General features: G+C 41.6%; 1 protein-coding gene across 1 annotated transcript; it reads left to right on the top strand.

The window, feature by feature from the left end:
• The first annotated feature begins 152 nt into the window (after nt 1-152).
• LOC112685376 lies at nt 153-4,329 on the top strand. Its single transcript, XM_025557233.1, has 3 exons — nt 153-464; nt 3,303-3,537; nt 4,108-4,329. Exons 1-3 carry the CDS (start codon nt 239-241, stop codon nt 4,250-4,252), a joined length of 606 nt encoding a protein of 201 aa, XP_025413018.1. The 5' UTR covers nt 153-238; the 3' UTR covers nt 4,253-4,329.
• The last annotated feature ends 13,181 nt before the right edge of the window (nt 4,330-17,510 follow it).

A 17,510-nucleotide genomic window follows, 5' to 3' on the forward strand; every position in this document is an offset into this window, starting at 1 on the left:
AAACGCGAGGAGCGATGCGCGCGGGGGGGGGGGGGGTCCGGGTACTTCCGACGGCGTCATCGCTGCACGCGGTTTTTCAAGGTTCCCGGTTGCGCAACGCGGCCGACCACTACCGCGCGGTGACGCGCGCACGGGCCACTTTCGTTTTCAGCCGATCGTCGGCTACTTTCACTCGTCCGCCGGTGGTCCGCGCGCAGGCACGTTCCGCCTACTCGTCAGTGCGCCGCGAATATCCGCCATGAAACACTTAGTGCCGTCCGCCGCCGTCGTCGTCGGCCTGCTGGCCGTCCAAACGCTGCTGATGCTGACCGTGGTGCAGGACGCGACGGTCGCCAACACGGGCCAGGTGCGGGCCCAAGACAGCCCGTTCGAGATCCCGGTGCAGCTCATCGGTTTCCCGGTGATCATCATGGCCGTGAGGATGTCGAACTTCGTCAAGAAACTGGCGTACGCGCTCAGCCCGAGTAAGTTGCGTTCGCCGCGCCGCCGTTTCCCGTCCGCCGGTCGATCCGATTTTCCGCCGCGCGCGCGCGATCGACGAACGCGTCGCGTGTTCGCGCGCGACATTTTCGTAAAACGCGCGCCGCCGACCCGTTTGCCGACCGCCGCGTGACCCGATCGGGCGCGTGGCCGTTGCGCAACGCTGCACCGTTCCGGCGGCGACAAACGGGTCGGTGAGGTTGGGCCGCGCGACCGACTCGATATCGTAACGCGGAAAGAATAAGTAATACGCGCGAATCGTACGAATCGCAACGTTCCCGTCCGCCCGGAATCGGCAGTGTTCGTCGCGTTCCCAAGACGCGATCTCGTCGGTGGGTCACCGTCGGCGTTCGCTTTGTTCAACGTGACACGGGGCCGGACCGGTAGAGGTGAATCCGGTACGTAAAACTCGTTCTCCGGTCGAACGTTTTCACCGGTTTTACGACTCGCGCGCGCGCACGTCGTCGGGTCCGTCCGTCTGCGCACGGACGACGCGCGTATCCGCTTGTTTTCGACGCGTCTTCGGTCCCGGTCGTCGGTCACTTCAGCGCCGACATGGACGTGACGGTCGTGCGGAAGTCTCGTCCGTGCGACCGCGCGTTATTATCGTCGTCCCCTGTTCGCGGGCGCAACGGTTCCGTACGATTTTTGCCGTGTTCGGTAAAAAAAAAAAAAAAAAAGTTTCCGCCTCGCCGGGGCACCGCGACTAAATCGTGTTTCACGAAAATTCGATTTTTTGTTACCGATTCTCGTTCCTCCGCTTAACGCAAAACTTAACCGTTCCATTACCAGGTTTCCAATTATTTCGCCGTTCAGACGCACGTTGTCGAAAACGGTCTGTAACGCACGAATAATTGTCGTCGTGCAGAAGTAAAACTACGCACCGTCTACGTAGTATAATTACAGCAGCAGTGTACAATAGCATATTAGCCTAATAGGTTATGGGTCGACATTTAAAACAGAAAATGTCCCGAAGCTAAATGATATTGCGAATATCAAACAACACAGTTTCATATTAAATATATTATATGGTATTCGTGCAGTACTCGTTTACGAGTTTGTCTCGTTATCGTTTCAAAAATAACACTTTAAATGATTTTACGTGCAACGATAAGATATATCTTTTTATTCGTATATTGCATAATAGGTACCATATATATATATGAACGTGTTGCATATATTGTATATTATTTTATACTCACGGATGCTTCCTAGTTGCACATAACTCACCACTATCAGTCAACGAACTCGTTCAAATTTTAATCGTCAAAATAAAAGTTTAACTTACAAAGTGATTACACTTTGTTTTGTAATAAAATACTAAAATGAATTATTATTTTAGTATTTTATTACAAAACGAATCATTGTCAAATTAAGAAAACAAGGGCGGCTCTAAATTCCCCGTAAAGGCTTGGTCTTATTTTAATTTCTATTACGCGTACCAGTCGTAGACTTTCTAGGACGGAATAGCGTTGGACCCAAGAATATGTTAATATAGTTTCTAGATTCGGTCGAGTTTCCCGCGTATTCGGTACAACGTCTACCGAATAATTTGTAATGGGGCCTAATCTAATTTTCGTTGAAAACGAATTTCTATGCACTATAAAGAGAGTTCGCATCATTATCAACACACTCCATTGTATACTACTGCTGTAACCAGTTCGTACTCTCACTGCTTGGTAATTACACGGTTTTTTTTTTTTTTTTTTTACGACGAACGCACGTAAACATCACTGCGTCGGATGAGGTTGATTAACAAAAAGAAACTCAGACGTACGTTTACAAACGTAATTATTCATTAAACTAATAAAAGTAGACTAAAAAACGTATTTAAATATTTGATGAAAATCGTGGACAGAGTACGTAAGTATTCTACCCCGGAGAGTATATATCAATCTAACACCGGGGAAGATACTCGTACGGACAGCAAATACGGTTGCAACGAAATCCGCTGTCTATAAAAGTAGTAGTAAAACAGGGATGATTGTACAACGAACACTGAGGTTCTGTGGAACAGAGGCTCCCGTTTATACGGAACATACCGCGATCGGACGTACGTACGCGTTGCGTTTTTGTGTTCGCTCAGAACTGGCCGAATCCAGGTGTCAATGGTTTGATCTGGCGGCGTGATTTAGTTGCGAAACTTGTGGTTTTGAACATCTGTTTTCGCGTGAAAACGTGGGTTTTGCTGCACGGCCACACAATGTAATCGTTGATTCTCGCGTCGATCAATTCACCACGGATGGTCCGTAAAAACCGCGTGGAAATTCGATCCGATAGATTTTCACAACGCGCTGTTCATTATTTTCTTCAACGCCTTGGTGTTGTTTTGCTGTACGCGTGCGCGTTTGAGTGTACGGGCTCGATTATTGAGCGCTCGAGTTCACGTTTAATTAGGAGTCATCGTGAGAGATTGACGCGCGCGCGCACAGTACAATTATTACGTGTGCGGGTCTGCGTAGAAATAGACACGATGAGTTGCTAATGGACCAAGCACTCGGACCAGTGGTCACGTGCTACACGTCGTGGCCGCAAAGTTACGCAAATTGTGTATTACATTGTTGTGTTACAGTATTATGGTAATTTTAACATTAAGTGCGTGTGTTCGTCAAATGTATGTACAACGATGATATTGCACAAAACAATACGGACACGCACACACTAGCACACGTATGAACAACATTGTTCTATTATCTCGGCGGTGCATGATCGGGTTTTCGTCACGATCACATTCACAATAGCAACAGTGTATAATAGGATAATAATATAATTTGATTTACTAATATTTATTTATGTAATCTGTGCACCCGCTCGCGATGCAGGCACCTACAGAAGAAAGGTCAAAAGACATTTGCTGCCGCCGGCCATGATGTCCTCCTCGACAACATCCACCGTTGACTTGCTCAAGGCTCAGGAGATGATCCTTAAAGAAATGGGACCGGACGCGTGCGTCTACGAAAAGGTGTGCGCCGCGTACGCCGAGGCGACCGCTCTGGCCAAAAAAAATCACAACGAAAAGGACAGCAAGGACCGAATGGACTGGGAAAAGATCATCAGGTGCGTTAAACCTTTGTTTTTTTTTTTTTTTTTTACTTTTTGATAAGCGATTACATCCAGACATAAATTTCCAATAGAATGCTGGCAGGAGAAGCGATTATGATATTTATTTTCTTTTTCCCTTGATTCATTCTTTTCCACATATAGTCAAATAGATTAGCTCTCTTTTTAAACAAATAATTACTTAAATAACTATTTAAAATAATTTGTTACGTCATATGGTATAACTGATATTTCTATATTTTATTTCGTTGACTGTAACGACACTAATTTTTTGAAATTAGCTACCTAAATCATCTCCGCTAAATATATCTATCGAGTTATACTTTTCTAAAAATATTTTAAGTATACGCTGAAATTATAATCCAGCTTCACCTATAACTTACGATTATGACTAATATTTCTTTAATCTAAGCCAAATAAAAAATACTCCTGTTCGTTTCAAAATAATTTGTCTGATGCTGTAACATTTTTAATGTGAAAACCCCGAAACATTTTATCTTACCGCTTAAACGATAGAAATATGTAACAAAGCATTGACTAAGATTCGTAATCAACTGTCTTTTTCAGTGGCTACATGGAAACCGGACCCGCCAAAAAGAAGTATTACATGTTAAGCGTATTTCTGGGTGACGTGCTCGGTTCCCCCGAGTTTTGTTCGAGGATCGTACGGAAGATTAAACGGTGCGATGCGAAACGCGTCGACCACAATTGATACGCCGACGCTTGTGAGGAAAAAAAAATTATTTATTTCATACTCTCATAATATCATACATAAGTATTTTTATGTGTTATACATAAATTATTTCGTTTTTCCTTTTTTTTTTTTTTTTTTATTATTATTTTTCTTTTTTTATATAAACTTATTTTTTAATATGTTTTATACAACTCGATTCAAAATGTCATCTATTCTTAAATACTTGTAAGCGCCATCCTAATGTGTAAATAATCAAAATAGTTCGTAGATTGTTGTAGATATATATAGTAGCACAAAGCTACAATAAATAAACGAAAATACAATTTAAATCTTCGCAACCGCGATGTTCGCCTACGACGTTTATTAATTAATAGTGTATCGCGTTTTGCCTGGTGCAAACGACATCGCAACGACCCAACGGTGCCGTTAATGTTTTATGGAACGCACAACGCGTTATACGCGTAACTGGTGATGGGAATAATCGAATGATTAGTAATCGGAAAAAAAAAAAAAGTAGTCGAATGATTAGTAAACAAAATCAAAACAATCGAATAATCAAGTGAATCATGATTTAACTGCTTGAACTGGTTGTATAAATAATCAAATGATTATGTATAAGCGTGAAAGTGAAATTTCAATCAAAATATTTATACGCATTAAACCGATATTAGTGCGGCGATTACCGATACCAATGATTAAAAACAAAATAAATAATAATACAATACCGATATGGACAGTCGACTTCTTAATGCAGTACCCAGTGGGCAGTGAGTAAAACACGTAATTTTTTCGAATCATTCAATTAATTTGGTTTTGATAAATACGTCTGGTACCATTATTTGGATTGTTAAAATCATTCGATCATTTTGATAATCGAACGATTCGATTATTCCATTGGATTATTCCCATCACTAAGCGTCACGATGTGTTACACACGTTCGCGCCCACAGGAATATTCGGTAATTATTAGTTTATACGTGTCACGGACGCAGAGCACTGTCAACAGTAATAATATCGTAGCTGCTATTGACGTTGCAGCGACACGCATATCCAAGGGGCCGTCAACGGAGAACGCAAAGTGTGTGTAGCATCCACCCGAGTTACAGGGTTTTCGTTTCGCATGCACATAATATTCTATAAATTATTCACGGGGAAAAAAATGGTGTTATGCGAAAAAGCGTTTTCCGTTATTGATGAGTTTGGTGACGTCAAAGATATATGTTCCACAAAAAATTAACGTGTTCCTTGCAATCGAGTGGGCCTTTAACACGAATGGTCAGTAATAATAATTATCTGCTTTTATGGGGTACACGGCGTTTGCCGGTACGGCGTTCGGTAATGGCACACGTGGTGAAACGTTGGACGATTGCAATTGTTGGGTGTGCACCGAGGTATCGGTGTTAACCAGGGTCGTACGCGGGGGGTTCCAACTTATTTTTTTTGGAATTCAAAAAACTTATTAGTTCTTTAAAAGTTTCGCGTGGTTTGTAAATTGATGTATAAAATACAACCATACAATATTTATGAATACTTGAAATTTTTTCAAATTTTTTCCTCCCGAAATTTTTTTCGGCTTTCGTCTCTGGTGTTAACGAAATTCAGTTACGAACAGTACAAATATGACACGAGTAACGGTGATAATGGAACATTCGATGTATGAACACGCCACCGGTGGAAACCGATAAACGTGTCCACATCGTAAGACGGGCCATGAGCTCAAACACTGATATCGTATAAACCAGGGATGGCAAATCTATGGAACTCGAAAAGGTTTACTATTCTATATTATATAATATATAATATAATATAAATAATTAACAAAGCAATATTATTATAATTATTATTATTATTATGTATCTAAACTAACTTTTTTATATTAATACATTAATTATACAATCTAATTATAATAATATACAAAATTTTTAATATTTTTTTCATGTCACGCTCTATAAAAAGAAAGGTAATTTTGGACACGCAGTGTTCAAAATGTTTGCTACCCCTGGTATAAACGTTCACGAAGGTAAGGGGTACCCCGGTCGAAAAAAAAAATTAAAAAGTTTGGTTTCTCGCTTCCTTTGACCGTCTTACGTACGGAATTCCACGTTCTTTGAGAATAATTGAAGTACTTGTCGCCATGATTTTTCGGCACCGGCCGACAGAGGTTATCTGTAGCGTTTCTACCGCTTTACACACGTTCGTCTTGGCTGATGGTTTCTTTTATTTTTTAATAGTTACGAGCCATTTACCCGCGGGCGAGACCGTACTACAGTGAACTCAGACGACGGTCGTACGATAATCGTAAACTAATCGCCACTAATCGTTCGCTCGGACAACACCGAAGACGGTTTTGAACACCCGGTAGCGCCTGCAGACGTCTTACCGAAACAATCGAATCGGACACGAATAGTGTGTGATGGGTTCTCGTCCCGAACGGAAACGGTTGGCGCATCTCCGATTTCCAGACCGACCGGGTCTTTCCCGCTCGACGCGTAATATATTATAATGATGTCTCACGTTGACACTCGTATACAGTGACACGATATCACGAGTACAACCGCACTGCATAACATGATATGGTTATCGAGTACGGCCGTCAAAGTCACTCGGGAGAGAGTGAGAGAGATACTGCATACTAAAACCATTATTATTGATTTCGTCGTCCGTATATTAGAAGAACGTACGGGACGAATGTTTGTAATATATTGCGCGCGCATTACCATCGTAAGATGGACACCAAACTTGTCGCAGTAATAATTATTCTCATTATGTACAGTCGTCGCGATGGTGACGTTGTAAACTGTTTTTCGATACCGATACCGCGGTCGCGTGCCGCATGTCTCAACGAACCGCCTCACAAGTGCGTAATTTATTATCGCATAGGTACGGACACCGTACCGAAAACCAACTGCAGTCCTCGACAACGCACGTCTACGCGGTGCACACGTACTGCACCGTGATGGTTACAACGTGAATTATTCAAATTTCAATGTCCGAAGCGGCCGTCTCGCAGCTAAACGGATTAATGATTTTCTTATTTGATTTTTTTATTTTTTGTCGTATTAACAGGCCGATACCCTCTGTCTCACCAACACGAGCGAGGTAAAACGTTTCAAGTGCATACAATGGAATATAATATGATAGCTCGGTGTTCAAATATATGATGTACGTACTTACAAAAATCAAATATAGAATAACGTACACAATTAACCGTCGAAATCGATCCACGTCGTGTAACCGTACAACATCAATCGATTGCTTCGGTTCTTGTGATAATGCGAGATAAAATACAAAAAAAAACGGTATTAAAACCTAGTGCGTACGAGTGCTCTTACGAGCACAGCAAACGAATACCGCGTGACTGACGGCTGGTTCGTCCGTGTGGTAGAATTATATTAATATACTCAGTTGCTCTGCGTGCACCACCTCGTTAAAGCTTTTTTTTGTGCTTAGAGAAATACGTGACTTATTATTATTACGTCGGTACGTACGATGGTGAGGGGAGGAGGCCGATCGTCAAAACAATAACACTGGTCCAGGCTACGTTTAATAATAATAATACTTTTAATCCCGAGTTCTCTTCTCCGTCCAAAGATGTAGCAAAAACTTTTTACAAACGATTTAACTAAAGTCTACATAAACAATGCGAGTCCCTTGGTAAAAAATCTTGCGTCAGCCAACATTCCTGCTGATCTCAAAAAAAATATTAATAAAAATCGGTGATGCCGGGACATAATCGCCCACAGTTTATGCCCGAGAATACATTGTGACATTTGTAATTGTAATTAAATCAACTGTCAAAGCACCTTCACTGGAAATCTCCTTTATTCTATCACTCTCGCCATAAACGTTTTGTCACTTACCCGTGTCGTTCAAGGTGTAACAGGCTGTGGAAATAAATATTTAAAGTTGAAAAATAAATCCCGATTGCGTTACGTGTAATACGCGTGGATACTACAAAGACCGTAGGCACGGAAATTGACGTGAAATGTTAACGATTTCAATCCAAATAACTAATATTATCCTATTCGACGTCGTAATGAGTTTCTATACGAATCATGGGCGGATCGTTGAATTATTGTCCGTTTCTACCACACGAGCGCAACGAAGTGTTTTCCACTCTATACTCCCCGTAGATTATTTTATTTTCCTCGCGGTCAATAAGCTCATCGTACATTTTTAAAACGAACACTTTTGATTGAATTCTTCGCATTTATGATTGATTCGGTTAGATGACTATATAGTATATTAAAATAATACTAATAGTACCTTAGACGCAACGATTTATTTCGGTCGGATCGGAAAGTGTTTCGAAAGTTGACACTTTTACCGTGCCCTCACTTACTCATTATTCCCTCCTCCCCTATTGATATAAAAAGTGTTTGATATTTGAAGAGGTGGGGCTGGAACACTTTTCATCATAATATATTTTTGTGAATCTACTAATACTTTTTTATTCACTAGTGTATAGTGTATTTATTAGGTTTTTATTTTTCGAGGAGATATGAGCAATCTAGGGGCGTTTAAAAAACATACAGGTCTTCATTTGCATCTATGCTCCCCCCCGTCTCTGACACACCTGAATGATTTTATGATCTACATTCAATTCAATCACTCGCTACCTACATGCACACAGTTCCAGGGAGGGATGCAAGTAAACGCGAAACGGTTTCGTGAAAAAATGAATATTCAATTCTACGTCAGCAGGTATATTTAATACGGTTAAGACGCCACCGTACTACATAATTCTAATTACGCATTCGAATCCGCATGACCTTTTCGGCGGCACTCGTGACAAATCCCATTAGGTTTCCCGGCGTGCGTGTATACACGTATATAACGGAACCGACAGGCAAGAAGAAAGTTTTGCTCGCGCGGATGATTAATCGCGGCACCGCCACCGCCGCTGGTATATGTGCAAAGGTAAACCAGGAAACCGGAAACGACACGACGATTGCGGCGGGAGACCGCGGCGGACGGGTAGTAGGAAGGAAGAGGAAGAAGAACAAGAAGAAGAAGAAGAAGAAGAAGAAGACGCGGGAGAAATTAATTAAGTCTTTGTCTGTCCAAAAAATACAAAACGCGAGTACCCGCCGCAACATGGCCATCCCTTCGTCGCCACCGTCACCGCAGGCCCGCCAGACCCTGCAACATCCCCTCCTCGGGTGTGCATTATATATGCGTGTACATAGACGCATAAGATAGTTTCCCTTCGGCGCACGTACACACACGCGCACACAATACCCACCACCCCCAACCGTCGCACGGTACCTTTCCACCGCCGCCGACCGATGATTAATGCGTTTAGCCGCGCGTTTGACAATGCACCCGAGACGGCGTGCGCGTATAACCTCTTGACAGTTCATTTCGTCTGACGAACTCGCGTGTGTATATACGTATACGAGTGCGCGTTTAGGTTTTCCGACGATTTCGAATAGCAATTAGCTTCCGCGAGCGTCACAACCCTCGGGAGACACTACAGCTACGATCCGTGATAGAGTTTGATTTCCCCCTCCCCCCGTTTTATTTCGTTATTTCGCTCGTAATGCATTATCACAAATGCATGCCGGTGCACCGTACACGGACGTATTTACGGTAAACAATACATTATTTATTATAGTGCACTGGTGAACGCACTACGATAAAAAAAGTTTATACAATTGTGTGAGCAATTGTTTAACGCGCTACGAGCGTGTTGACGGAAATCCGAAAGAAAGAAAAACAATAAGCCGAGAACACTCGTGTAGAAATTAGATTAGAAAACGCGTCGGACGAGTTGTTCGAAAACCGTCCGAAAACACGACACGGTCGTTCTAATAATTATTGTGTATGTTTTTAATTTTTTTTTTTTACGTTACACAGTTTATATTAGTACTTCAATGTTATGTGTGTGTGTGTGTGTGTGTGTGCGTTTCCCGTCAGACGATAATTATCGAAACGCTACAACCGCCGGACTTGAGAACGTGTACGTGTGCGCGCGTGTGTGTAAGTACGTTCGTGGCGGTAGAAATAAACTAATACGTATCATTGAAACAAATTACAGTTGTTTCCCCCCGACTACTGTAAATTTGTATACAACCCAACACGACCGCGTCCTGCACAACGTTTCGTACGCGTTTATTTCTATTTTCCACGCAGTCATCGTGGTGTTTAAAATACAGCCGATAATATCACATCGCACCGAGTTACACGCGAGAGAGTGCAGCTAATTGTACACATGCAGTTCAGCGCACCAACATGAACACACGCCGTGCGCGACGATAATTATCACGTTTCGGACCGCGGTGAACGGGTCGGCCGAGTGGGTTTTGCGCGCGCGACGAATTCAAAACCCATCCAGACCGTTCAATGATCATTCGTTAATAATACCGCGGTGGTATGTTTTACGCGCACTCGCGCCGATCCACAACACGTGCATGCAGGGTGGTTGACAGACGGAAGAGTCTTGACCGCGGGGAAATAATAAACGGACCTCCGGAAAAATTGCGTGTAAAAAAAAAAAAAAAAAATTCCGATCCGTATCGAAATTGTACTGTTTTGCTCCGATGTCTTCCGAAACGTTTCGGGTTGGCATTACTATTTTTAGCTGAATTTGGGGGCGAGACGAGCGGGAAGGGCGACCGGAGAACACGGTTCTCGTGAGTTTTCAAACTTTTCAAACTTGCCTACGACGAGAAAACGAACAGCTCCTGCTACACCTGGTGTACGCGATTCGACGGGATCCCGTCGGATCTTTATCGTAAAAATGGTAGTAATACGTTTTCTACAAACATAGTTTTCAATAAGGTTGATCACGTTTCAGCGAGCAAACGCTCGTGTCGGAGGTGAAAGGTTCTTCGATCAGCCAATACAATACGTACGTACGTATTAATAATGATTGAATAATAATTTACCGGCACGATGGAGTGCGTAATGGAAACCGCGGTGACACGGTCGGCGCACAATAGCGATAACAGTTTTGAATCGGCTTTCCGTAGTTTTCGTTCGCGAATAGAGTATAGACGCAAACGCGCGCGCCGTCTATTTTCTGTCGAACCGACGATGATTAATAACGCGCGCGTGCGACACACGGTGGACGCGGTATTGTGCCGGAAGAGTCGTGTTATTATGATTTCGTCGTGTGTATGCGAAACAAAAAAAAAAAAAAAAAATGAAACCAACCACGTCGTCGCGACAACAATAACTGTACACCTATAGGCATTAGCGTCTGCTCGGGAAAAAGAAATAGAGAAAAAAAAAATACTGAAAAATCATTATTTACCGGCGGATAATAAACATTATTGTACCCGCGGCTGTTCCTTTTTCCATATTCTTATTATCCTCCGCGGTCGCATATATATATATATAACGTTATCGTGACGAGTACGGGGCGGGGGTGCGGGCCACGGTAAATAACGCAAAACGGGACACTCGCGAAAAATTATTCGTTTGTCGACGTTTATTTTTAAAGCCGTTACCGCACACGGCTGTCACGCGCCGGGGTCGGGACGCGCGCCACCGATGATTTACGACGCGGACGAATTCATTTACTATTTTCGCTTCATTTGTACGCGTCCCGGCGTCGCACCGCGGCGAACAAAAGCCGACTTCAAGTGCACCCTGCGTTCAGATATCTTCGTCATTGTTATTATTACATTATTATTGTTATCTCTTACAGCCGAAATCGTTGAGCATCTCTACGTTTTCTTGACTCGCGGCGACGGACGCGATGTGCCACACGGTTTTCCGAACGGCGAGCCTGCGAAAAGGATTCGGGCGGCTTTTAATGGACACGTCTCGGTGATCCTCGGCTGGGAACGTCGGTTACATATCGATGATAAGTTAAAAATATCGAAGTTCATCGATAAATATTCTTAATAAATACATTTATTTTTTTCATACGTACCAATGATAGTTAGCTTATGGTATAAGTTATAAATTATAACCATATTAAGTATATTGTTTGAGGCACCCTGACTTTACGTTGCTCTCGTACGTAACAAGCTGATATTTCAGCCAAATAATCTCGCCGAATTCGTTTTGACGCCGACCCTTGCGTCTTACTTGCGTCGCTTCTGTATTTGTAAATACTTGGTCGTACTCCTGTGTCATCACGTGGGTTTTAATTTTTTTTTTTTTTTTTATCTATATGTGTAGTAATATAGAACTTCATCGATACTAAAACTACGACGTTTATCTTATACGATGATAACGGGTTTTTATATCGATATTTTAAACATCGTACCTTTGATCGACATTGACATCTCCAGTCGTAACTGCACGTATGTACGTACACCCTCACGTGATTCAAATCTCCTGCACACAAATCGACTTGCTCGTTCGCGGGCCAAGCGTGTCGCACGCGTTTAATAACGCGTCTTTGGGTGACACGCGGTCAACACGTATTCCACGTGGGATCTGTTATTCGTATTGACAAACTTTACGTAGTTTCTTTAATTTAAAGCTTAAACGTTATCTGAGAGGTGTTAGGATTTTTTTGATTGGTTCGAAAATCTTGGCTATCGAGTCACTTCTGAGCCCCGTCGCAACGTTAAAACGTACCGGAAACGCGAGACAACAACCGCAGTCCTGCGTGCAAGCTGTACAACGTTTGTCCGAAAAAACCATCCCGAATAGGTACAACAACCGTTTGCGTGTAAATCACGTGTTACCGTTGCGAACGAATCGCATGCAAACACGACTAAAACGTAATACGAGATGGTACCTTTGCACGTCGATGAACTCACGTCGAGGATCGGCGAGTCCGTTTTACGTGCACAGGTTTTTTAGTCAATGCGGATCGTTCCAACACACGATGATTTCAATGACCGCCCGTCAAATACCACGGTTCGGAAGGGCTGCGATCCGTTCAGAAATCGTTAACGCGGGGACGATAACGGTCTTTTACATGTGCGCTAAAAACTGTTGAGATGCGCGTGCACGGTTCGAGAAACGCTATCGTTCGGAATAAATAACCCTCGAAACGTTCGTTGGTCGTTGCATATTGTTCGTTTATTTTTTTTTGAAGTCGACCATTCCGCGTGCGCGCGTGTAAATAGTACAATAACACATAATCGGAAACGAGACGTTCTGCATCGATTATTATTACTTGGGCGTTTAGCAATTATCGCTGTTACGTTTAACCGCGTTCAAGGGCGATTCGTGTGCGTATTTAAAAACATCGAAATAATTGCGAAAACGTTTTCGTGTTACGCCGTCGCAGCGACGGCTGGTCATAATTACACTGTACAAAATATTATTTAAAATACGATTTATGTGTCGTGCGAAGACGACTATTGTTATTATGTCTGCGAAATTCCATTACGAGTGGGAAGATTATTTAATTTATTTATTTTTATTTATTTTTTTTTTTTTTGGAAACTTTTACGCGCGCTCGGACGATTATTGCTTCCGGGATACGAAAACACGTCAACGTAATTATTGTTATACTGCACGCGGTGTCTCCAATTATATTTGCATAATTGTTCGAATAATAGTCGAAAATCCTAATCGGTAAGCACTGTTTATCGTCGTCGTCATCGTCGTACATCGTGTACACCGATATAGACCCGCCTGGGACAATACTCCATGAAATATGTAATTACCGAGAGTAAAGCATATAATTACTGCACCACGTACGTAGCGGCTTGAACAGCTACGACTGCGGCTAACAACTACTTGTATTCGCCAACCTTTCGGCTATCCGACACAATGTACATAATATTATATTTTGTAATGCGATGTTTTTTTTTTTTCCAATTAAAAACTTTTAAACGTAGTCAAATATCAAACAGGTCAGTGCCCCCTGTGCACGGAGGTATTTAAAATACTACAATTGCGCCGTTAACTACCCCCACCCGACCGCGATTTATTTCAAGATTCTCAACGATTTTCTCTCGCTATTAACATATTTTGTGCTGTATCGTCGTCGGATTTTCCGGACATCAACACGTTATCTGCAATCGTTTCGGGCACGTGCGATCGATTGCGAAAAACATTTCGGATCCGGAAGAAAGTTTATGAATTCCTCGCAGTTCAGTTGGAGATAAATCGCAAAAAAAAAATCGCGGGCTACGACCGCTTTTACCTACTTCGCTGCGCGATCCACGACCCACATTGTACCCACCGGAGGTGTATAAAGTGTTTTTCGTTTACCCGTACTGAAATCCTGAACATTTGGCTATTGGTGTTTTTTACTTCTGCGGTGCATTAACATTTCGATAGGACGTGAATAACGTGACACGCAACGACGACCCGCGTTGGTTTCCAAACGAACGGAAACGAGTTATTTTTACGATATTGCCGATTGCTTTGATTGCTGCGATACAACGATTTTTTAACGCGTAAGCTTACGACTATTTTAAACGATCTTTTAAGGGTCAATGATGATCTTGCGATTAACGTTTTACCAGACGTCGCACGCGAAATCAAACACCGCCACCACCGTTTTGTTCAAGTTTCGCTCGGACGTTCGTGCACATAACGAAACACTAATCATCAGCCGTCGAACGTAAACGAACACGCGTTATACACCGCACGCGTTCCAGATGCAATCCTTTCGGTGCGCGCAACAATCGATGGCGTAGCGCGCAAGCGTGATAAGTGACATTTTTTTGAAAAATGAGTCAAGTGCATATTTAATTTAATCATAGAATTCTGCACAAACGAAATTATAACATTATTCAAGTAATTGTTGTTCTTTATTGAAATTAGAAGAAACATGTGATGTGTTTAAGTATTACTTTTTACGTCTGCAAAATGTGATACAATATATATATATATATATATTTTAAATTTTTTTTTTTTTACGAATACAAATGTGTTAAAAGCAGGTTTTTTAATCCTTATTACTCATTAAGGAAAGTATAACAAATAGTTCATTACAGTTCGTTACATTTTTAAATTGTGTTGTAACAGCTCAAATTAAAAAAAAATCGTTCTCCTAAACAATTACGAAAATGTCACTTATCACACTTGTGCGCTACGCCATCGATATATATATTATATGACGAATATTATAATGCGTTTTGAGGCTCGATTTTATCGAAAAACAATCGGTCGGATAGTACATTGTGTATACTTTCTTTCTTTCTTTTTTTTTTATATACATAAGCGTATTATCGTTGCTCTTAATACGTGTCCAGTCGAGAACGCAAATGGTTTATGTAAAAATAATACGTCCGTCCGCAGCGTTCGAACAACGATGACGCCGAGTGCGCGGTTCGCGACCGGTTGACCATGGCGGAATGTTTAACCATAAACACTTGCACCGCTATTCGATAACGGGGGATGGTTTCTCTCTCACCGTTTCGCTCTTCAATTAGCTATTCCGTGACCCTCGTAACGTGTCGACAACGAAATCGCGAAAACCCAACCGGAACAGCGGATATATCAGTCTATATCAGGGGTGTCCGACCCGCGGCCCGCGGTAGATTTTGATGCGGCCTTCATTTCAGTTTAAAAACCACCAATTAATTGTACATAATATATTATTAATATATATATATTAATATCACGAGAACAGATTTATTTGCCGGCCGATGCACACGTCTCCGTGTTTTTACTTTCACAAAAAAAGCAACTGCAAATTTCCCATCAGTTTTATTTTATTTTTTTTTAATATAAATAAATATATTTTTCTGTATGGTCATAGTTAAATATTGATACTTGTAAAAATATTTCGGCTTATTATTTGCTATTGTAAAATTATAAAAAAATGTATTGTTGTATTACAGAGTATAACTAAACCATTAAATTTGAATGTATTTTTATTAAAAACAAGTATGTGGCCCACAACAAATTCTACTGATATGATGTGGCCCAGTCTTCACAAAAGGTTGGACACCTCTGGTCTGTATGATGTGTAATATACGCGTATTCATGGGTAGACGCGCGTTCGCCAAATCTCGTTATTTGACGCGTCGCAGACAACGCCGATGGACAATCAATGTGAAATATTATGGGCGGCTTCTAATATTTAATGTGTGTTATGCACAGTACAAAGGCGAATCGATCAAATTATGTTTTAAAATTTAGAATTCAATATTTATACATTTCCCGTGCGAAGGACGTGACTCATAGTACATTGAACAAATCGACACCAAATAGCGAACGTAAAATATCAGTGCGTTACGCATTCGTTGTACAATGTGCATAAATGTGGATAAATCGATTGGATTAGAGTCAATATCGCATGGTTTTTACCGCAAACACGTCACCCCGATGTGAGTAGGTACTCATAATATTAGCACAAAGGTTAGGTTAGGTCTATACACAGAGGCGGATTGGGAACAGAACGACTCAGAAAGATTTGATGATCTAGCGGCCTCGTTTTATAATTTTTAGACTTAACCTAACTAACCCAACTTAATTTGGTTCTGTACAGTTTTTGAAAACTAAATCGACAATTTGTACTCATATCTGCATGTTAACTTCTGGTGGATTCTCATCCGGTCTTGAACAACATTATAAAATACTACACGTATCTTAAGCCAACACCGATCACAATATTACTGTGTAAATGAGCGTTACTGTCTGGGCGCATTTTCGGTATAATAATAAAATACGGTTACACGTTTTTATGTAATATACAGTAATATGATTTATTGGAATACTTCTGGGCCAACACGTAATCTGATAGTTGTCACCGGCCCAGCGAGATAAATCTCCCCGGCTACCCTGACCGGACTGGTTCTGGTACGAAAATGGCCTGACGGGTAAGTGCTTCACTCGTAAGGGTAGCGAAAACACGTTACCACGGCACGCATGCATGGTTTAACGCGCGCAGTGGGCAGTGGAAATCATCTCGGTCTTTTTCGCACGGGATCCGAAGGGATTTTTTGCTGCCGGTATGTACGTGTATTTGTGTGTGTGGACGATCCCGTGGAAATGAAAACGGATCTGTAAACTTGCGAGCTTCGGTGCAGTCGGGGTCGACTCGAGGTATAGGCGAGCTAGGCATCTGCCTAGAAAGGCTCTTTAGTAGGAGTGATATTTTCAAATTTGACTCGTACATTTTTTTTTTTTTGGTTCTACCGGTGTTTTATAAGAAAAATATTTAAATTAATTCGTAAAAACCACACACCTACATAATAAAATAATGTTGTCTCGTTTTTTTGTATTACTTTATATTACGGCCTACGCTGGGCGTTTTCAAAGTTATTCCGAAGTCATTTCCGACAGCCCCGATAGTGATGGGTTTTGAGTAATAATTATAAAAATCATTTTTACGTCTTTTTATACATAAAATAAAAAATTAATATTGTTTTCATGTAGATATGTCACATCAAAAATAAGGGGT

The sequence above is a fragment of the Sipha flava genome, unplaced genomic scaffold (genome assembly GCF_003268045.1).
Source record: "Sipha flava isolate LNK unplaced genomic scaffold, YSA_version1 274_pilon_pilon, whole genome shotgun sequence".
Classification (NCBI taxonomy): domain Eukaryota; kingdom Metazoa; phylum Arthropoda; class Insecta; order Hemiptera; family Aphididae; genus Sipha; species Sipha flava.